Below are 21,774 nucleotides of genomic sequence, written 5' to 3'. Positions count from 1 at the left end.
CATTGTACGTCCACTGTACCATGACACATTATTTGACACATTATTTCAGCCATAGTAAGGCTAATATTGGACCCGTAGATCTGTACATTGAATAAAACAGGCTATAAAAATGAGGAATATATATACATATGTATATATATATATATATCAAGGTATTACTTTCGATGTTTGATGTTTAGAGGTATTCACCAATTTGGTTTCACTCAATCAATGGGCCAACAACACCATCAGCTAAAAGGTTATGAATCAAATATTCAGGCAATTATAAATATCGGTGATAAAATGTACCATGAAATTTAATATACAAACAATTGCTTCACAATTTATAAAGAACAACTATTATATGTTGTACAATCTTTTCACAAATCCACGAGGAGGGAACCACACATTATAATGTGAGAGCTAAATAATGTTCAACAACACAAAATATTGCCCAGCTACCTTCAAGACAAGGACAAGTCAAGCACTTACCTTGAATGAACATCGTAACTTTGACTTGTATGTTATCTGTTTCTGTGTTATTAACACAACGCATTACACACATATGTGGAAAAAAAGTATTGTGTATGTAATTTTGGCAACGGCTGAGGGGAAGCGGCCTTCAGCGGTCACGTGATCTTAGGGGCGTGACTTCATGAAAAACATGGCCGCGCCCGGCGAGATCATGTTGGATTAATCTATTTGTGAACGATCTAGGCATTATACTACAAAATACATTCATAAATAAGTTTGTTCACGTATAACTGAAGTGACAATGAAGACATTTTGCGGCCGTGCAAATCCAACAACCGGAGCGCTGGACTGGGTTGAGGAAAGCGAGGAGTATGATTACCATCAGGAGATTGCGAGGTGTGTAAACCATCTCATGTAACATCACCATGCGTCGACAACAACTGATCTTTGCCTGTTTCTGTAGAAGTGATCAATTCTATTGTTTAAAAAAAATAAATTTATCAAAATGACGTGATGAAAATACTTGACAGTGACTTGTTGCTATTTTTGTTCTTACACGTGGAAAGTGTGTTGTGGTAAAAGTGCTAGATTATCAATTACACTTACTCGAATTGTAGTCATGTGATATCCTATCACATAAAGGGGGTAAATTATCGGGACCTGTCCTGATAATGGTTGCTGTGTCTCTTTCCCAGGTCCTGCTATGCAGATATGCTCCATGATAAAGACAGAGTGAGTTTTGTTGTCATGTAATATCGCATAGAAATACTGTAAACCAAAATTGTTCCAAAACAAGTCTAGCTCCTCTGATAAAAATGGGAAACAGAAAATCAGAATCACATAACAGTGAATAAATTACAGAATGATTAGCTTAATTTGTCATATTTTCCAAAGCTTATAGACAAAGAAAAGCTGAAATGTTGCTATTGATTTTTCTGCTTTGTGTACTTAAGAATGAGAAATACTACGAAGGCATTCGAGCAGCGGTGAGCAGAGTAAAGGCACGCAGTGAACGGGTGGTGGTCCTGGACATCGGCACTGGGACGGGTTTGCTCTCCATGATGGCTGTGACGGCTGGAGCTGATTACTGCTATGCTATAGAGGTGCTCACTAATGCTCGTGTGTTGAATGTTGAGAAATAAGATGGAATTTGAATGAAGACAAATATATGAATCCCATACAGGTGTTTAAACCCATGGCACAGGCTGCTACTTGCATCGTGGAGAGGAACGGCTTCTCAGATAAAATCAAGGTCATCAACAAACACTCCACAGAGGTTACAGTTGGACCAGGTTAGCCAACCACCAACCACCAATATGCTTTTAACACAGGTAGATCAGATAGGTTCAGTGCATTGGTTTTATACAGTAGTAGTAATTATCCAACTGATAATTACAGTCCTGAATGTTGATTGATCATTACAGCTTTCAAGCCATATTAAAATATATGATAATACATTTTATAACTACCTCTTGTGTATATCACTGTCCAAAGATTTATTTTTTATTTTAATATTTTGTATATTAAATTTTATAGAGAATATATTAATAAATGTGTATATATATTGTATATAGTGTGTGTATATATATATATATACTTGTGTAATTTTAGTTTTTTATAATTTTATGCATAATAAATAATATTACTTATAATATATATATATATATAATAATACTAAATATACACACACACACACACACAAATCATAATGTTTAATTTTATTTTATATTTAAAAACATGATAAATATTTTAATGAAATTAATGATAAATAAAAATATTCAAATTATACTTATAATTGTAAAAGTTTACAATTTTATTTGTATTTAATATTTGATATGTTAATAATAATAAATAATATTATTATATATATATATGCCTAATATTATTATTTATCAAAATAAAAAATTAAGAAATTATATTTTGTATAGAAAAGAAGCTTATACTAAGTCCCATTATTTACTTTATTTTCATGGAAATAAACCTGTTAATTTTGTTTTTGAATTGTGTTTGTAATTCTCATTATTGTCATTAATAATTCTTATGAGATCCATTACTGAAATACACAAAATTCTCTCTGGTTCTCTCTGCATATGTAAAGAATAATGTAGAGATGTATAAATAATTTTCATATATTTTTGCATTATAGTATTAAATATATATATATACATATCTACGTGTGTGTCCTATCCTAACAAACCATACTTCAATGGAAAGCTTATTTATTCAGCTTTTGGATTATGTATAAATCTCAATTTCGAAAAATTGACCCTTATGACTGGTTTTGTGGTCCAGGGTCACTGTTTTTTTGTTTTTTTTTGCAAAACAGAGAATAAATATTATTGTTCTTTCTTGACATTAGTTTTTTAATAGTTTAATATTTGAATGCAAAAAAAAAAATATTAAATTAGTATATATATATACTAAAAAAGGGACTATTTTTTATTAATTCGAATGATTTATACAATGACAATATTAAACAATAAAAACATTTTTGGGTGAATGTCTTTGCTAGAGGTCCCTCTAATAGTAACATTGTATGACTAAACTATCTTTGACTTGGCATATTTGATTATTTTTCATCATGTGATGTGCAGTGGAGGGATCACTGGATGCAGAGTGTCTACTTCCTTCCTGCAGAGGAGGATGTGTCCGAAGGAGAAGAGCTTAATTTAATCGTCTCCCATGATGACTACAGTCTCTGGTACAGTCTTACGCAGAGGTAAGGTGATTTTGAGCAGTGTTTGTTTAGGCATGATAACAAGTTCTCGGCTTTAACTGAGACAGAATATTCACAGTCTCTGAGGAAGACTGTATTATATATACAGTTTTTTTTATCTGTTTTATAGTGAACAAAATGATGTCAAAGTGGCAAAGTTTCGACCATGCTGCACCTGTCAGGCCCACCTGGTCTGGACGAGGCCTCGCTTCGGGGAACTGAACGACGAACAGAGGACAGAGAGTTACTTGAACGCATTACGTAGTGTAAGCCAACTAATGATTTACATGTGAGCTTGAAGCGCCGCTTTCTGTTGATTGGAAATGGCTCAAAACATGTGATGTGCAGTGGAGGGATCACTGGATGCAGAGTGTCTACTTCCTTCCTGCAGAGGAGGATGTGTCCGAAGGAGAAGAGCTTAATTTAATCGTCTCCCATGATGACTACAGTCTCTGGTACAGTCTTACGCAGAGGTAAGGTGATTTTGAGCAGTGTTTGTTTAGGCATGATAACAAGTTCTCGGCTTTAACTGAGACAGAATATTCACAGTCTCTGAGGAAGACTGTATTATATATACAGTTTTTTAATCTGTTTTATAGTGAACAAAATGATGTCAAAGTGGCAAAGTTTCGACCATGCTGCACCTGTCAGGCCCACCTGGTCTGGACGAGGCCTCGCTTCGGGGAACTGAACGACGAACAGAGGACAGAGAGTTACGTGAACGCATTACGTAGTGTAAGCCAACTAATGATTTACATGTGAGCTTGAAGCGCCGCTTTCTGTTGATTGGAAATGGCTCAAAATTGAGTGTGTTTTCTGTATGCTTGCAGATTCTGAAACCAGACAGTGTGTGTTTGTCTGTCAGTGATGGGAGCCTGTTACCCATTTTTGCTCATCTGCTTGGATCTAAAAAGGTGAGTAGGCCTTTTTTTTTTTTGCATGAGTCAGAAGGTTCTCAAATTAGCGAGCTCCTTTCTCCCTACACAGAAAGCTGCCTTCTGAGGCAGCATCCTAAGCTTCATGGGAACTTTTAAGTAAGTTATATGCAACTCTATGCACTAGATGACTTGATTTCAGTTGCGTTTGATGATAGCATGTTGCTAAGTTATTAATGTTGGGTAAATAATCTGTTTTGAGGTAAACTAAACTATTTTTATTGAGTAAATTATACATTTTAAGTACATTATAAGCACCACACAACTTTCAGTTGACTTCAGTAGAGTTTGATGTTAGCATGTTGCTAAGCTAACAATCCAGTGTTGGGTTTTGAATGAAAATAAACTAAGTAAATAAATTTAAATAAATTATAAGCAACTTGTGCACTACACTACTTGAAATTGATTTCAATAGAGTTTGATGTTAGCATATTGCTGAACTGATAAATAATCTGTTTTGAATTAAACTAAACTATTTATATCAATACTTCTAAGTATTGAATGAATAATTGACATTTTTCTTGCCTTATCCATTGTCTTTGATTTGTTTTGTTTTCTGTGAAGAATAAATGCTGTGTTACCTTAAAATGTAGCCAAAATAAGGTATGCTAGGAGGCAATACAATTAAGTAAAATACTGTCTAGGTAGGCAGCTCACTAGGTTTTAGAACAGAACATACTGTAGATCTTTCTGTCTCTGTCTTTTCAGGTGTTCAGTTTGGAAAACTCTGGAATGGCGAAACAAGTGATCGAACAGGTGAGATTTTGAATCTAAGAAATATTTACCTACATGAGTTCAGACAGGATTGATTGGTAATGAAAGTTTTTATTTCCTGCTCACAGGTGCTGCATGCTAACTCACTGAAACATGGAGTACAGTTGCTGGAAATACGACCTGAACAGCTCTCATTAACTGACTTAGAAGGAAATCAGGTACAAACTAAACCGAATGTGTATAGACCGTGATGCCCTCTTCTGCTGTTTACCAAAAAATCCTGAAGGAGAATGTCCGGCCATCTGTTCGTGACCTCAAGCTGAAGCGAACTTGGGTTCTGCAGCAGGACAATGATCCAAAACACACCAGCAAGTCTACCTCTGAAACGACATGTTGTGTTCACTTGTGTTACAGTATGTTTTACTAATATTTAAATTTGTTTGATGATCTGAAACATTAAAGTGTGACAAACATGCAAAAAAATAAGAAATCAGGAAGGGGGCCAACACTTTTTCACACCACTGTATGCCCTCTAAAGCATTTGTAGAGTTTCAGAGAGACTGCAGAATCTGAATTTATCACAACAACAAATACACTACCATTCAGAAGTTTAGGGTCAGTACGATTTTGTATTTATTTTAGTGCTGTCAAAAGATTAATTGCATCCAAAACAAAACAAAAAGTTGTTGTTTATGTAATATATGTGTGTGTACTGTGTATTTGTATTATGTGTAATATAAATACACACACATACAGTATATATTTTGAAAATATTTACATGTATATAATTTATATTATATATAAATATATTTAATATACCAATATAAATATTGTATTATGTATTATTATATGTATTATGTATATATAAATACACACACATGCATGTATGTATAAGAAAAATATTTATATTGGTATATTAAATATATATAATATAAATTTTATAAATATATACATGTAAATATTTTCAAAATATACACATACAGTATATATTTTGAAAATATTAACATGTATATATTTATATTATATATAAATATATTTAATATACCAATATAAATATTTTTCTTATACATACATGCATGTGTGTGTATTTATATATACATAATACATATACACAGTACACACACGTATATTATGTAAACAAAAACTTTAATTTTGGATTAATCGCGATGAATCGTTTGACAGCACTAATTAATTTATTTAACTTTTATTCAGCAAGGATGTATTAAGGTACATTATCATTCAAAAGTTTGGGGTCCGTAAGATTTTTCTTTTTAAGTTTTATTAATGCAAAGGATGCATTAAGATGGTCTAAAGGGACAGTAAAAACATTTATAATGTTAATAAGTATTTCTATTTCAAATAAATGCTGTTGTTTTGAACTGTTTAAATAATCAAATAACTCTGAAAAATGTATCACAGTTTCCACAAGAATATTAAGCAGCACAACTGTTTTCAACGTTGATAATAATTCGAAATGTTATCAATAAGAAATGAAACTCTTCAGATTTCAGTGTTGATGGGAGAGCCATACTTCAGCACCAGTCTTCTGCCGTGGCACTCTCTGTTTTTCTGGTACTGCCGCACCTCTGTGGCGCTGCTGCTCCATCCCAATGCCACCATCCTGCCCCGTGCTGCCACACTTTACATAGTCGCTGTTGAATTTCGGGTAAATAATTTTTTGGATACTTGTCGGATATGCATTTTGTAGTATACATTTATAGACTGGCTGACTTCTGTATTAAACATTTCTGAATTTTGAATCAGGATCTGTGGCGAATCCGAGCTCCTTGTGGTACTTGCGAAGGCTTTGATGTCAGTCCAATGGATGAGATGATTCAGGTGAGTTTTGGTCTGAACACGTGTTTTGAATAAGTAGATTGCGTGAAATTTGAATGCAGTTGATTAATATGCTTTTGTGATGAACTCCACCCACAGCAATCTTTGGATTACCGTGAATCCTGGGAGGCAGAGCCACATCCACTGTGGGAATACCCATGTCGTGCTCTGACCAAACCACGGCCAGTTATGACATTTGACTTTACGCAATGTGTTCCTGAACAACCAATTAACAGTGACGGAACTGTGCCATTCACGGGGTAATATGAACATAATACAATTATTATATTGCATAAAACATAAAATTATTAGAAAATAAATATAATTGTATGTATAATAGCATTATTATATTATTACAAATATGTATGTATTCATTTAAAACATAGATGTCAAATTCATTCGTGTTTTAGCACGAATTGTAAAATGTTAAAATAGAAATTCGTAATTTTATATTATAAACAAATATATTCATATTAAAACTGTTCAAAAGTATGGGGTAGGTCATAAGTCTCTTAGGCTCACCAGTGCTGATTTTATTTTATCAAAAATACAGTAAAAGCAGCAATATTCTGGATTTTTTTTTATTATTATGATATAAAATGACTTTTCTATTTTAATGTTTTTTTTCCTGTGATATCAAAACTGACTTCAGAAATCATTCTAATATGCTAATTTGCTGCTCAAGAATAATTATCATTTCTATATAGTCTTATCAATATTGAAAACAGTGAAATTCTGACACATTTCTTTCAAGATCTTATAAAGTTATGAACAGCATTTATTTGAAATAGAAATCGTTTGTAACATAAATGTCTTTACTTTTACTTTTGCTCAAATTGAATGTCCTTGCTGAACAAAAATTCATTTCTTTCCAAAAAAAAAAAATCTTACCGACCCCAAACTTTTGAATGGTAAAATAAAAGAATAATGTATTAAAACATATTTGTATTATAAAAATACACAGCTAATAGGTATTATATAGATGATGCTAGGTTGCTCTTGAATGTACTCATAAGGGCTGATGATATTTCAGGAGAGGACGCTGTCATGGTGTCGCTCTCTGGATGGAGTATCAGCTGACTGAGGACATCACTGTAAGCATGGGCCTTACCAAACCAGTCAGCAAAGAGGTATTTGCTAAAATTACAAACAATATCTACATTCAGATGAAATGTCAGTCTTCATAAATCTTCCTCAATGAAGCTGAAATTGAATTTCAGATAAGATTAAACTAATCGTGTCATTCTCTTGACCTCTTCACCTTAATTGCTTTTCTCATTTCACAGGGAGCTTGTGAATGGAACCCACACCGGAAACAAGGAGTGTTCTTCTTCAGATCCACAAGGGAAATTTCTGGGGATGGAAGGGAAGATCTTACCTATAATTTAACCTTTGAACCTCATACTGGTGACATTAAAATGGACTTTTCCGTCACCAAACCTTGACCGCTGACCAAGATTCAAATAAACTAGGCCATTAGTTGTTAACATTTTTTCCCCAAGACAATGCTTATCCAAAGAGTTTGTGACTGTGACCTTGCATGAGCTTTTGTAACTTTTTTTTTTATCCTATTCATAAAATGACTTCTAAACAATCGGATGAATTATAATGCATTTAGCTATGAGCTATAACTTTGTGTTGTGTGCAGATTCATTCTGATTGCATACTATGATGGATCAAACTGTATGGTGCTACACAAGTCTCATGATGCTGTTTTAAGTAGTGAAATGAAATGTTGTCTTGCAGTATAAAAATGAGGCGAAAGTCTGTATTTAACTATTTTAAGCTAAAATCAAATGCTTACTAAAATTAATCACCGTATTCTATACAGAAGGCAAAACACACAAGCAGCTGCTTTGGATTTTCAAATAAAACAAATTACACTCAACGTGGATATTTCGTTCTTGTACATGATGTGATAATATAATGCAAAGATTTATTCTTTTTTTTTTTTTTACCATTTACTGATTGAAAAGAGACCTTTACAACCAAACAGTGCATAACATTTTCAGTTTTTCAGCAACTTTAGTGCATTGCATTGTCAAATGACACTCTGTGAACTGCATCCCTGTTGATTACACAGATGGAGATGTAATCTGGGCCTCAATGTTGCAGAATGGTAACGGAATGTAATAATATCTCAAAAGTGAGTGTCTATGCATCAGCTATATCAGTGTTGGCCAGCAGAACCTTCTCTCCAGGTTTGAAGGCAGGCATGCCTAAATATGGACAACTGGCACATCGGAAGGCATCGCCCAGATAACACTACAGAGGAAAGAATAGTCAGGTGTCAATGTATACAAAACTTCAAAGTCATCATTTATACAAAGTAATATATGTAATTATAAAAATACATACACTTCCACAGGCTGATTTGGGCTGGCTGGCTTTCTGAGTTGCTGTACTCTCCTCTTCCAATTCCTCAGCAAGGCCACATGTGCTACAGACCAAGAACAGTTCTATTAATTAGATGGATACACTGTTTTCAACATTATACGTTCTTTCCTTTAAGGTAATCACCAATTTTTGCAGGCCTTCTTTTTCTTTTTGGAGTCATCTCCACAGGAAGCCTTGAGAGATGACGGGTCAGGCTTTTTCAGATCATCGGCATCCAAAAGCGCATCTGAATCCACCAAATCCTTCAGAGTGAAAGAGCAGAACAATGTGGTGGGTGATACACAAAAGGCACAAGATTGACAGAAGCCAAAACCGATCTTTACATACCACATCATCGTCATCCATATCATTGGCTGATAGAGTCCACTTTTGTGCGGTGCTTGGATCAAGAGCTGGTTTCTCTGCAGAAAACAAGTGTTGTGTTGTGGATTTATTACGTTGTACATTTTTTATTGATGTGAGCTTGTTTTTGCCACAAAATAAAAAATAAAGATAATTATGATCTTTCATCTCACAATTAGAACTTTTTTTGTATTTTAGTTTTTTTTTTTTTTTTATAGAAGAAAACATTTTATTGTGTTGTAACGGAATAAAACTCAATTCTTTAGATACAAGTGATATGCTGCAATATACAGCAAACTCAGAATTGTGGGGGAAAGTTCAGAACTGGGAGATGAATTCTCATGAACTTATGTTACATTTAACACATCAGTGCTTAAAAACCACACACCCGTTGTAGTGGTTTTCTTGCCAAAGGAAAGTTTCAGTTGCGTCGAGGATCCGACCTCAAAGTTAGGTTTAGATGCCGACATGCGCACCCTTAAAAGCATGTTTCCCTGGAACCCTGTGAGTTCTTTCAGAGCTGTGGCTGCCTCTGGGCTCAGCGGCTCGGTCTTTACCTGGGAAAAATATTTGTGTCATCAGTCAAGTGTTCATGCGAGGCATTTGTTTTTAATTAGCAATATTATTACAATCGTTATATTTTTATTATAATAAACATTATTATTAATAATAAATAAAATAATAATGATGAATTTAATGATGCATATAATTTTCAGTTTGTTTGCATCAATGTGAAATTATTATTAGTTACTATTATTATATTTTCATTGAAATCAACGTATTAACTATAATTCTATTTTATTTCTATAAATACTATATTAATAATGTGGAATAATAATTACTTTTTAAAAAAGGATTACAATTATCAGTATTATTAACTGGTATTACAATAATAAACATTAATAACAATAATTTCAAAAGGCTAAAAAAAATCAGTATATTTTATATCTATATCACCCAGTCCTACACCGAATCAACTTTAAAAAAAAACAACAACACTGAATACTGACCTCAGTGAGAGATACTAATCCAGACAGTTTAAGAGCTGACATTAGTTTCCCAGCGGTTCTCACACCATTGTCCTCAGAACCTAAGAAAAACATTATGAGGCAAACTATTAGCTCGGATTCATTTCACTTGAGAATGTTGTACAGACTGTGCCGTTCTGAGTAAGACACCTGTTACCGGCTCTTCTAGCACAAGTTTGCCACCAGGCTTCATTACTCTGGCCATCTCAGCCAACATTTCTGAACTGTGGATTGGTGAGCTGTCGGTCAGCAGGCCTGAGAGAACCCAGTCATAACTTGAAGCTGCGTGAGAAGCTAAAACAGACAGATTTTGTAGGAGAATGATTCCTTCAATTCTTTATCTTAGATTGAGACTTGAAAGTAATAGAGGCTTTGTACTTACAAAGTTGTAGTCTCTCCATGTTCTCCAAAGATACCAGACTCTGGTTACCAACAGCAGTGCCAATGCTTTCAGCAAACTCCTTCAGTGCAGTGGGAGATGATGGCTGAGTCCATATCAGCAGCACCCCGTCCCCCTCCTTCAGTCCAAGGTCTGCCATCACCTACTAATACACGTGTATATCAATATTAAAGGCTCAAATACGTGTTTTGAGCCTTAGCTACACCAAACATTACAAATGACCATTTACAGTAAGATCTTCTGCACCATAAGGACGGTGCAGTAACAACACGACGTAAACACACACCATTGCGTTTCAGAGCTACATATCAATAACAATGTAACGAAAGAGCTCTTAACACGCCATTCAGTTTAGCCAAAAACCATTTACAAAACACTCAAATAAACAGAACGTTCACAAAAACTAGTTTTTCCTGAAAAAAAAACACACAGCTTATCCAACCTGTTAAAGAATGTTTTCCCAACACCGGTCACAATGGACGTCGCAGTAATGTCGCAGGTTATTGCACGTAGGCGTCGCGCTGAAATGATGACATTTGCTGTTTCTAGAATAAAAGCATAGAACGGCCATCAACATACTGGCGCAGAAGCTTTCCCTAATTGGGTAGTACAATAGACATTAAAAACCGGTGTTCATATTTAAACTCTTTCGTGTCTATTATCAATGTAATAAAAAAGACAATTTCGTAGTGTCATTATGCAGCTATCAATTGTTACTCAGACCGCCGTTGCTGCAGCACGTAGACGGCGTTGTCACGTGGTACGTGGTACTTTTCTCCGCGCTGTTACAATGGGCCAATCACCTCCGCTTGCGGTTACCTAACACGGCGTTTTATGTAATACATTTCTCAAAGACTGCTGAGGCGGATATAGATTTTATATCAGATTCTAATGCATTTAAATAAATACATTTACGTTATAGTGCTTTATATTATAGAAATGACGACAGCGCGAAATAAACGTAGTGAGATTTGAATGCAGCTCAACGGCGAATTCGGTTTATTGGGCCGCCGAGCGCCTCCTAGAGTAACACTGGTTTTTAGCAACAGTTTTCAGCTGACAACTTTTGCTATGTTGTGTATCGCAACGCTAGCCCGCTGTGGTTGGATATGGCGGCGCTGATTAGAGGACTGAGAGCTGGAAGGGCCTTGCGGGGTCTCGGCGGCGGTAAGCGGGGAACGTGAGAGGCGGCTGGCGTTAGCATTTCAGTCCGCAGTCTCGGTTTTTAAAAAGCTGACAGTAGTCAAGCGTGACAGCTGCTGAGGGCTTTTGTGTAAATCGTTCTGCCTGCTTCCAAGTATGGCAAATGTAAGTCAGCTGGGCGACTAGAGAAGGTTACCATGAAGGGCAGGATTGCGCTTGCAAACAAAAAGTGTAACGTTATATGACAATCCATAACATTTGAAAACTCTGCGATTCAGCCTGATTGCAAATGCATATTGAAATAATGGTTAACTTGAAACGAGCTGGTTGAGTACAGTTGCTCTGCAGAAAGTTCAGTTTAGTGCTTAAAGCAGATTCTTTCCTTTGCCAAATAGGGAATATAAATACATGCTAAATTTCCTGTTAACTCTGGTTTGACTTTCACTCCATTGCGTCTGACCCATTATATGTGACCCTGGATCACAAAACAAGAATCTGAGGGTGCAAAAAAAATCTAAATATTGAGAAAATCATTCACCTTTAGAGTTGTCCAAATGAAGTTCTTAGCAATGCATATTACTAATCAAAAATTAGTGCTTGTGGTGTTCGGCCAATCACAATGCACTGGGTCAGCTGGCCAATCAGAGCAGACTGCGCTTGTCGGAAGGAGGGACTTTGTAGAAAACGAAGCGTTTGAGAGAGGCGGGGCATAGAGGACCTACAATAATGTACAGTATTTGAAAAATAATGTGTTTTTTGAACATTAAAGCATGTCAACATATTCTGTTACACCAAATACACAAAATAATGATCTTTAAAAAAGCATCATATGACCCCTTTAATATCCTAATGATTTTTGGCATAAAAGAAAAATCAATAATTTTGACCCATACAATGTATTGTTGGCTATTGCTACAAATATACCCCAGCGACTTTAGACTGGTTTTGTGGTCCAGGGTCACATATGAGAAGTAAAAAACTGAAGGCTCATTGTGCAAACTTTTAATTGTTACATTGCAATGCTTTTATTAATATAGAACCTGCTATATGATATAATTATAGAGCAATGTGTTGCATGGTAATTATGTTTAATGCACCTTTACAGTTGCAGTTCAAGGCACACGCAGTACCCAGTGCAGCAATGTGAGACGTGGATTCCATCGTGCCGCCCTGTTACGACTGGCCAGTGACTCTAAAAGTGACACATCTGTGCCACCTCCATCCTACCATGAGGTTCACACAGCCGGAGAAAGCTCATCCTCTTCAGCACAGGGAGAATCTTCAGAAGATGCCCAGCCAAACACCAGGTTCGAGCCCCAACTCTCCAGACCTGATGAAATACAAGAGTTAAAGGGATAGTTCACACAAAAATGAAAATTACCCCATGATTTACTTACCCTCAAGCTATCCTAAATGTACATGACTTTCTTCTTTCAGACGAATACAATCGTTATAATAAATATATATATATAAAAATAAAAGCTCCGCCGGTGAGAATATGCTAATCTTGCGAGAACCAAGTTTTGTTTACAGCAAAGGAAAACCAGTCTCCTCTTGGCTTATATAAAAATCTTTCGAGATTTTCTTTTACAAATCCTCGTTTTGTACTTCTGATTTGTGACCTTGTGTTTTGTTTTGCTCTCTCGTTTGTGCTTCCGCATTCGTCAGTTCTCACTGGAGCTTATGTCCCTATGTCATCTGCTGGAACACCACTCTCTCGTGAACGCTCGTGCGACAGTTAGCGAAAGCTAAATTTTAAATAAGGATATTTTTCTTAAATAAACAATTTTATTAACCCCCTGGAGTCATGTGAAGTTCTTTTTATGATGCATAGATGCACTTTTTTGGGCTTCAAAATCTCAACAGCCATTGACTGCCATTATAAAGCATGGAAGAGCCGGGACATTTCTTTTATATAACTCCCACTGTATTTGTATGAAAGAAGAAAATCATGTACTAGGATGGTTTGAGGGTGAGTAAATCATGGGGTAATTTTCATTTTTGGGTGAACTATCCCTTTAAATTCGTCAGCCTTGCAGTCATTTAATCTAACCTTGTCCATTTGGCATCTCAAGTTTTCAAGATCAGAGTGGTGAACACAGTGAAGACTATGAGACGGAAGAGCAGCTCCAAGTTCGCATCCTGACTGCGGCTCTAGAGTTCGTTCCACAGCACGGCTGGAATATGGAGGCCATCACAGCTGGAGCAGAGGTTTTTTTCTTAAAGCAGTTATGTAAATATTAAATGTAAATATTGTAACTGTAATAATATGCTCTGTGATTCAGACTCTTGGCCTGTCATCAGCTTCCACTGGGATGTTCAACAATGGAGCTGGAGACTTGGTCCTGCATTTCGTTGCGCAGTGTAACGCTCAACTTACTGAGACACTCGCAGAGCAAAATAACCAGGTCCAGCTTGGCCAGGCAGAGTGAGTTTAATGTTATTAATTATTTAACATACTGATATACTTGAGAAACAAGTGCTAACTGTGGACCCTTTTTATATATATATATATATATATATAACTGAACAAAAGAATAAATTAATTTAATAATAACAAAAAAAAACTGAACTCAATAGTAATTTATTCCAAATAAACATAAATAAACAAATCCTCATCGTTCACATCCATATATATATATGGATGTGAGATTTCATTGTACAGCCGATACGACTCACCGATTACTCTAAAATTGAAACGCCTTGTGTTGAGGTTTTTATATCCATATTCATGTAAAAATTTTATAATTGTGAATTTATCTGTTTTCATGTAAAATTGTCCCCCACACATAATATAATATAATATATGGATTTATTTATGATTATTTTGGACATATGGAAATATCACGTGTTTAAAATCTAAGTTCACTGAAAAGATGTGAACGATGAGGATTTGTTTATTTATGTTTATTTGGAATAAATGACTTGAGTTCAGTTTTTTTTTGTTATTATTAAATTCATTTATTATTTTTTTTCAGTTATTGTATTTTTTCTTGTGGATTATTTATGATTATTTTGGATAAATTATAATATCACTGGTTTAAAAACTGAGTTCACTTGTTTTGTTGTTGTAATTAGCATTAAAGGGATTAATATTGCTTATTTATATTCTATTTTTGGGCAAATGATAATAATGCATTAATATCTTGTGTATAAATAATAATACTTTTTTTTTTGTTGCTCTATTTAAAACCTACATACATTTTTCTTATGCATTAGATCAAAGAAAACAGGCGAGTTTCTGAAAGATGCTGTGGAGATGAGACTGCGGATGTTGGTTCCTTATATTGACACATGGCCTCAGGTATCCTCTGCCTCATGCAAACTCCTCTCTCAAAACTTCAGATTTTTCGTTTTTAAAAAGCAATAATTTATAAGAACTGATGGATGCCCTCAGTGTTGTGTCTCTTCTGGCTTTGCAGGCCATGAGCATCCTGCTACTGCCCCACAACATCCCCGACAGCCTGAAGCACCTGTCCACGATGGTGGATGACATCTGGTACTATGCAGGGGATCGCTCGACGGACGTGAGTGGCTTCTTTGATCCCACTCGCTACCTTCTTCCTTGCTTTAGTCTGCTCATCCACCAGTGTTTCTTCTGCATTTCTCTTAGGTCAACTGGTACACACGGCGGGCCGCACTGACAGGGATCTATAACACCACAGAGCTGGTGATGGTGCAGGACTCCTCTCCTGACTTTGAAGAGACATGGGCCTTCCTCGACAATCGCATAAAGGACGTAGTTAACATGGCAAACACGGCTAAACAGGTTAATGCAGTCTTGCTTTCCATAGCTAATGAGGAGCAAACAAAAAAAATCATTTTTGCTCCTGGTATATATGCTCTTGTAAACATTATTACTAATATACTGGATAATGTTTGTTGTAGGTGCAAGCCACAGGAGAAGCCGTGGTTCAAGGACTTATGGGAGCCGCAATTACGGTAACCACACTAAAATGATACAATTTCCAGAAAGAAATATATTAGCCCTAATATCAATTCAACTATTATGAGTGGTCTGTATTTCAGTGATTATATGAAAGAGAAGTGTTTGCCATGTTTAAGTCTAGTAAATACTTAATTTGTATTTTTTATTAATTTATAAATATGAATAATTATAAATTAGCTATATAGTCTCAAATATTAATGCAAGTTAGTAATGATAAATATTTTAATTATTACTTTTCTATTTTAATTATAATTTAGTAAATATTTATTACTTTACATTTTCTTTTTGATGTTCTTAATTGTTTAATGATTGAATATTACACAATCCCTAAAATTAAGGTTTTAAAGTGTTTAAACAATTATTTATTTCATTTGATTTAATTGTAATAGTAAGCTCTCTTCTCACTCAGCTGAAGAACCTAACAGGGATGAACCAGAGACGATGAGTTTCTTCTGATGCGCCTGCCTTCGTTTGGTCATGTTTTACTTATCGACTCCTCGGTTATGCAGCACAAATGTCTGATACTTCACTCACCCGCTCTAAACCAACTAAACAATTAGAAATTATTGCAATGAAAGTATTTGTGTTATGATTCAGGCTGGATTGTCACACCATTAGCACTCTGAAATGGGTCAGCTGTGCCATACTAATTCCTCTATCTGTATCTTAACCTGAGCACAATGAAGAGGCCGTTTTCTTTTCTGTCATTTCTCTGTATTTATAAAAAGAAAAAAGGAAGAATATAAATGTAAATTGTATTTGAGAGTCCTATGTCCATACTGTTTGTGTCAAACTCACTGGCGAGTCCCTCATTAAAAGAAATAAAGGGTAACCTATTTACTGAACAGTGTCTTGGTCTGTTATTTTTGTTGTTGCAGGTTTAACTTTCCCAAAATGTTAAAAATGATACATTTCTCATATTAATAAATACTATGGTTTACAGTTGTAACCGTAACTGTAGTGAAGAATGATATTTTGAGATAATATCATAATGGCTTGGTTAGTGAGCGCTTTTAACAACGCAGTCCACAAAAAACCGTTAATATAGGACTTCTATTCTAGGTTAACGCGTAAAGATTTCTGAGGACCTTTATTATGTTTAACCGGAAATAGTATTATAGTGATCCGGATGCTAACGGAATGAGGGCAGCTAGTGACCAATGAGCTGCTGTCGTTTGTTATTGTGCTGAAGAGGCGCTCGCTCGGTGCTGGAGCGAGTGAACAACGGGACCGCATATGTAATTATTTTATTTATTAGCGTCTTAATCTTGAGCCTAATTTCGCTATGCCGTATGCCAACCAGCCCACAGTGAAAATCACAGAGCTGACGGACGAGAATGTGAAGTTTGTGATCGAGAACACGGATCTCGCGTGAGTGATGCGAATACTAGTCAAAACGATCATTTAGCGTTTAATTAAAGCAAGTGTGTTATATTAATAACATTGAAATGCATGTTTATTGAGTTATCACTATCAAAAAAGAATATGTTAAAAAAAAAATTGAGGAACATGTAAATACTATGGTATATGCGTCTGGTAAGAACCATGCTGCGTATGGTAACGTGGTATTATTATTGTTTTATATATATATATATATATATATTACACACATACACATGTATATGGGCCATTCTACAGAATTGGTGCAAACTGCTGTCCCACAACCAAAAAAAAAACACATTTAAACAAAGCATTTAAGTATTCAAATCTTAGATGATTACTAAGATCCTTCACAATAACATTTAAAATATTAGTAAGCTTAATATATATAAAATCATCATTTATTGCGTACTTTCGATTGGGAGGTGGCTGTCCCGAACCCTAACCCCTAAATGTCAACAAATGAAAATATTGAAATCATTTTTCTAATTTTTTCCATTGCTGTTTTTAAAAGTATCTTTTTAATTATTTTAAAATATTTCAAAAAGTGTATATTTTCTTTGTAAATTATGAAACTTTATGTAAAAAACTGTGTCCCACATTTTTCATGTCACTACCGAAACAGTGTATGGTTTAGTCCAATGGCTGAGACTGAAACTACACCCCTAAATTTATGATCTGGAAATATTCCTGTGTCCCCCTGAGATAGGTCTCATCATTTTGAGGTACTTTTTTTTTCTTTTTCAAAAGTCTGAAAATCTGTGTGTAACTTTAAGGAACGTTACTACCGAGCACCTTTTTTTCTGCAATTACTTTACTTTTACTTTTTACTAATGAGGAGCAAACATCCAAGACGCTTTTATCCAAAGCGACTTACAAATAAGAAAAAGTAATTAAAACTAAAAGCTAAACGCTTTTAAGAAAATAAAATAAATTAAATAAAAATGACAAATGCATACAACAACATTTCAAAACTAAAACATTTAAATGAAAACAAAAAAACAAAGCTAAAAACAATTAAAACATACACAAATAAGAAAAAGTAATTAAAACTAAAAGCTAAACGCTTTTAACATAAAATGTGCTGCACACATCTGAATATTTGGGTTGAAGTGTTCTGGAACAGTGTTGTAAATACAACTTAACCACTGATTTCTAGTCGTGTCCATTTTTGGAAGACCAAACAAAGTAGTTTCGCTTTCACAACGAAACACAGCGTCACACACGGCGGCCTACAGTGAGCAGAGGCCGGGGGCTAGCGTGAGGAACGGCCGGAGAGTTAGAGTAAGCAGAGGCAGTTGGGCTTGAGAATGGCGCGGCCAGCGATTTCGATGAAGGAGGGTCCGGAAGGACATGTGACGACCCCGGGCTGGACTCTGCTTCATTCACGGTGAAAGCCGATCCGGTGATCCACAGCACAAAGTTGTAGTATTTCCTTAGCGACCAGCACGGATCAGCAAAGGAAGACCAAACAAAGTAGTTTCGATTTCACAACGAAGCACACGGCGTCTTTACGACATGGCGGCGGAAACAACAAAACTACAGCGAGAATAAAAGTTATACCGTCTTTCTTTGTGTGAACATTTGGGCAGCGTTATGCAAATCTTCCCACATCCTGACCTAGACATGTGGGGGCGTGTTAGAATGAGCCATTTAGGTAGGAGTGGTTGACACTTTTATAAAGAATATCTCTTTGGATTTGAGACTTTAGTCTTTGCAACTTCACAGATCGTCTTTATGCACCAAGATCTTGTAACACTCCAAAGAGAAAAGAAAAATCGAAATCGGATCATATGACCCCTTTAAGACCTGATGCACGGATCCGATATAATGATACACTTCACATCCAATTTCTTTCTCAGCTGTTTTCATTCACTTGAGATATAACTGACTGCATTTACCTGAATGATTGTCGAGATGGTTATTTTGTCATAATGTTATGTGTATGTGTCTGTTCAGAGGATTCAGAAGAGCTTCATGTGTGTGGGGCTGTGCGTGTAGAGAACAGCGCGCAAGTAACAAATCGAGTTCCCTTTCGCCTTTTCTCTCTGGAATTGTTTAAAATTCGCTTGCTTGTGTAAATACGAACAAATTATCAACTTATACTCTATTATGGTTAAATTTTGCAATTAATCCGCGGGTCACATGCGTGCCGAACCGTGGGGCTTGGTCCGTATATGATCCGTTTAACCACTATTATCAACTAAGATGTTATGATAGTTTTTGGTTCAGTGTATATTCAGACTAATGAATCCTTAACTTAAGTATGATCAACCTTTTGCCTTTTACAAAGAAAAGTTGGATTCAAAATACAACAAATCTCATAAATTACACTTGAAATATTGTTAAAAATGTAGGCCTAATTGTTATTGATTTACCAAAAATATATAGATGTAAGCAAAATGTTAATAGGTCAATATAATCTTTCTAATTAAATTATTATTACTGTGTTTCGGTAGTGACAAATTTGGGGATAGGACTAATATTCAAAACAATTCTGAAAATACAATATGACAATTAACTGCACAATTACTAGAAATGTGTACCTTGGATATTATTCAATTTGCATACATCCAAAAAAAGTTTTTTTTTTCAACTCTGACTTTGGACCAATTCTGTAGAATGGCCCATATATATATATATACGTATATATAATTAGACTATATAAATATATAAACATTAAATGAGAAATTAAAACTAGAAAATAACTATAATAATCACTCAGATGTATTAGTATTGATCATTTGGGGATTTCGTACAGACATCCTGTTGGTGAAGCTGCGGAAGGGTCAGGAGCTGCGTCTCAGAGCATACGCTAAAAAGGGTTTCGGCAAGGAGCACGCCAAATGGAATCCCACTGCAGGGGTGGCGTTTGAGTACGACCCAGACAATGCGCTGAGACACACGGTGTACCCAATTCCACAGGAATGGTATGGGTCTTATGGCATGGTTTGAGCACATTAAATGAGTATTATTTGTAATCAGGTACACAGAAGTATTGGTTTAGGATTTGCTTTCAAACAAATTTCACTCAGAAATTCTTAGTAAATTTTACAAAGAAATGGCAAGTAACACCTAAAATAAAATGTGGAATTTTTAAGACTGAATTAGTATTGTCTTGTGAAACGTACTCCAATAATGGACTGCAATTTTTTTTACAATGTACATAAATGAACACCCGGTTCTCATAAGATTGCAAAAAAATATATATATATTTATTATGTACACTGTAAAAAAATCTACCATCCTTAAAATGTGATTTCCCCCCCATTGTTTTATATTCATTATTCATCAATGTTTATGTATTTAGATAATCTTCATATATTTCGTTTTGCTTTTTACTTGTCAAAAAATGTAGTGTATAATTATGTACCTTTGCTCACCTTTTGCTTGTCAGGCCTAAAAGTGAATATTCAGAAATTGAAGAGGATGGAGTTCAAGCTCCATATGATCCTAATGGCAAGCCAGAAAGGTAAGGAAGTTAAAAACCATACATACATGCATACATAAGGATATATGCTTGGGAATTATTGTCTTAATAAATAACCCTGTTTTGTTTGTTGAAAGTGTTAAATAATTTAATAATGTATAATACAAATAACAAAAATTCTAATCTACAAATACTAAATAACTGTGATATTCTCTTATTGTATTATGAGAAATTATTTTGCTATATTATGAGAAACTTAATCACAACCACAATATTGCTTCTAGGCAACAATGACATTTAAGCAATTTCTCATAATATACTAACAATGTATCTTTAAAATGCAGCTTATTTACTAAAATATCTTTTTTTATGGATAAAAAAAAACATTTCTGAAGGCATGCCTCAATAGAGGGTTAATACAAAAAAAGAACATCTACATGATTTTTTTTCATCCAGGTTCTATTACAACGTGGAGTCCTGTGGTTCACTTCGGCCGGAGACCATCGTCATGTCGGCTTTCGCTGTACTTAAGAAGAAACTGAGTGATCTGCAGACACAGCTCAGCCATGAAATTCAAAGCGATGTGCTCACCATTAACTGATGTTAAAATACTGCTTATTTTGGATCACGCTTTTGGGGAAATATATTTTTTCAGCTGTTATGTTTCTTTGCATGAAACCATGTTATGTTGGAGAATTCTATGAATAATAAACACGTAAAAATATTGTTGTTTCATTACAGGAGTTGCACAATGTGGGGGGGGGGGGACACTATGAACACCAGAGGGCAGGGTTTGTGTGAAAATATGAGGCCATTCTGTTGATTAATACATGATTGAAACATAAGAAGACAGCGTGTATGGTCATGACAGAGATATGACATGAGAACATTTTATTTCAAGCCAAACAAGCCCTGAAATGGATGTAACAAATTTACAGAAACCGCCCCGAGACAAACTATGTAAACGGAACACATGGAAGGAACAAGAGCTACACGAGTTCGACAACAGATGGTGCAATCATATTTATTTGTCCCGTAAATTTTGGTTGTT

General features: G+C 35.1%; 4 protein-coding genes across 6 annotated transcripts; 3 read left to right on the top strand and 1 right to left on the bottom strand.

Annotated features, from left to right (window-relative positions):
* Window positions 1–491: 491 nt before the first annotated feature.
* LOC107573013 (protein arginine N-methyltransferase 7-like) lies at window positions 492–8,792 on the top strand. The gene is made up of 17 exons (XM_016259452.1): window positions 492–849; window positions 1,149–1,185; window positions 1,407–1,556; window positions 1,637–1,745; window positions 3,091–3,172; window positions 3,300–3,435; window positions 3,518–3,642; window positions 3,769–3,904; window positions 4,000–4,083; window positions 4,669–4,707; window positions 4,813–4,860; window positions 4,947–5,036; window positions 6,323–6,484; window positions 6,583–6,657; window positions 6,754–6,914; window positions 7,688–7,784; window positions 7,941–8,792. Exons 1-17 carry the CDS (start codon window positions 755–757, stop codon window positions 8,097–8,099), a joined length of 1,785 nt encoding a protein of 594 aa, XP_016114938.1. The 5' UTR covers window positions 492–754; the 3' UTR covers window positions 8,100–8,792.
* Window positions 8,034–11,358, bottom strand: ciapin1 (cytokine induced apoptosis inhibitor 1). Of its 3 annotated transcripts, none has more exons than XM_016258608.1 (9): window positions 11,264–11,358; window positions 10,804–10,966; window positions 10,572–10,715; window positions 10,404–10,483; window positions 9,782–9,950; window positions 9,379–9,452; window positions 9,175–9,293; window positions 9,013–9,094; window positions 8,034–8,919 (listed from the first exon to the last, which is right to left on the bottom strand). In XM_016258608.1, exons 2-9 carry the CDS (start codon window positions 10,958–10,960, stop codon window positions 8,809–8,811), a joined length of 936 nt encoding a protein of 311 aa, XP_016114094.1. In that variant the 5' UTR covers window positions 10,961–10,966; window positions 11,264–11,358; the 3' UTR covers window positions 8,034–8,808. The 3 variants fall into 3 exon arrangements, with proteins under 3 accessions (XP_016114094.1, XP_016114100.1, XP_016114108.1); XM_016258614.1 differs by having other exon boundaries at window positions 10,804–10,963; window positions 11,264–11,356; XM_016258622.1 differs by lacking the exon at window positions 11,264–11,358 and adding an exon at window positions 11,108–11,193.
* A 520-nt stretch (window positions 11,359–11,878) lies between these two features.
* On the top strand, window positions 11,879–16,454 carry coq9 (coenzyme Q9 homolog (S. cerevisiae)). The gene is made up of 9 exons (XM_016258585.1): window positions 11,879–11,988; window positions 13,070–13,271; window positions 14,040–14,175; window positions 14,250–14,392; window positions 15,184–15,268; window positions 15,387–15,491; window positions 15,578–15,733; window positions 15,853–15,906; window positions 16,323–16,454. Exons 1-9 carry the CDS (start codon window positions 11,931–11,933, stop codon window positions 16,356–16,358), a joined length of 975 nt encoding a protein of 324 aa, XP_016114071.1. The 5' UTR covers window positions 11,879–11,930; the 3' UTR covers window positions 16,359–16,454.
* A 569-nt stretch (window positions 16,455–17,023) lies between these two features.
* On the top strand, window positions 17,024–21,477 carry LOC107573002 (DNA-directed RNA polymerase II subunit RPB3-like). Its single transcript, XM_016259443.1, has 5 exons — window positions 17,024–17,284; window positions 19,253–19,308; window positions 20,055–20,223; window positions 20,691–20,765; window positions 21,180–21,477. Exons 1-5 carry the CDS (start codon window positions 17,199–17,201, stop codon window positions 21,322–21,324), a joined length of 531 nt encoding a protein of 176 aa, XP_016114929.1. The 5' UTR covers window positions 17,024–17,198; the 3' UTR covers window positions 21,325–21,477.
* Window positions 21,478–21,774: the final 297 nt, after the last annotated feature.

The sequence above is a fragment of the Sinocyclocheilus grahami genome, unplaced genomic scaffold (assembly GCF_001515645.1).
Source record: "Sinocyclocheilus grahami isolate Dianchi unplaced genomic scaffold, SAMN03320097.WGS_v1.1 scaffold30.1, whole genome shotgun sequence".
Taxonomy (NCBI): Eukaryota; Metazoa; Chordata; class Actinopteri; order Cypriniformes; family Cyprinidae; genus Sinocyclocheilus; species Sinocyclocheilus grahami.
This window is presented reverse-complemented; position numbering and strand designations above follow the sequence as displayed.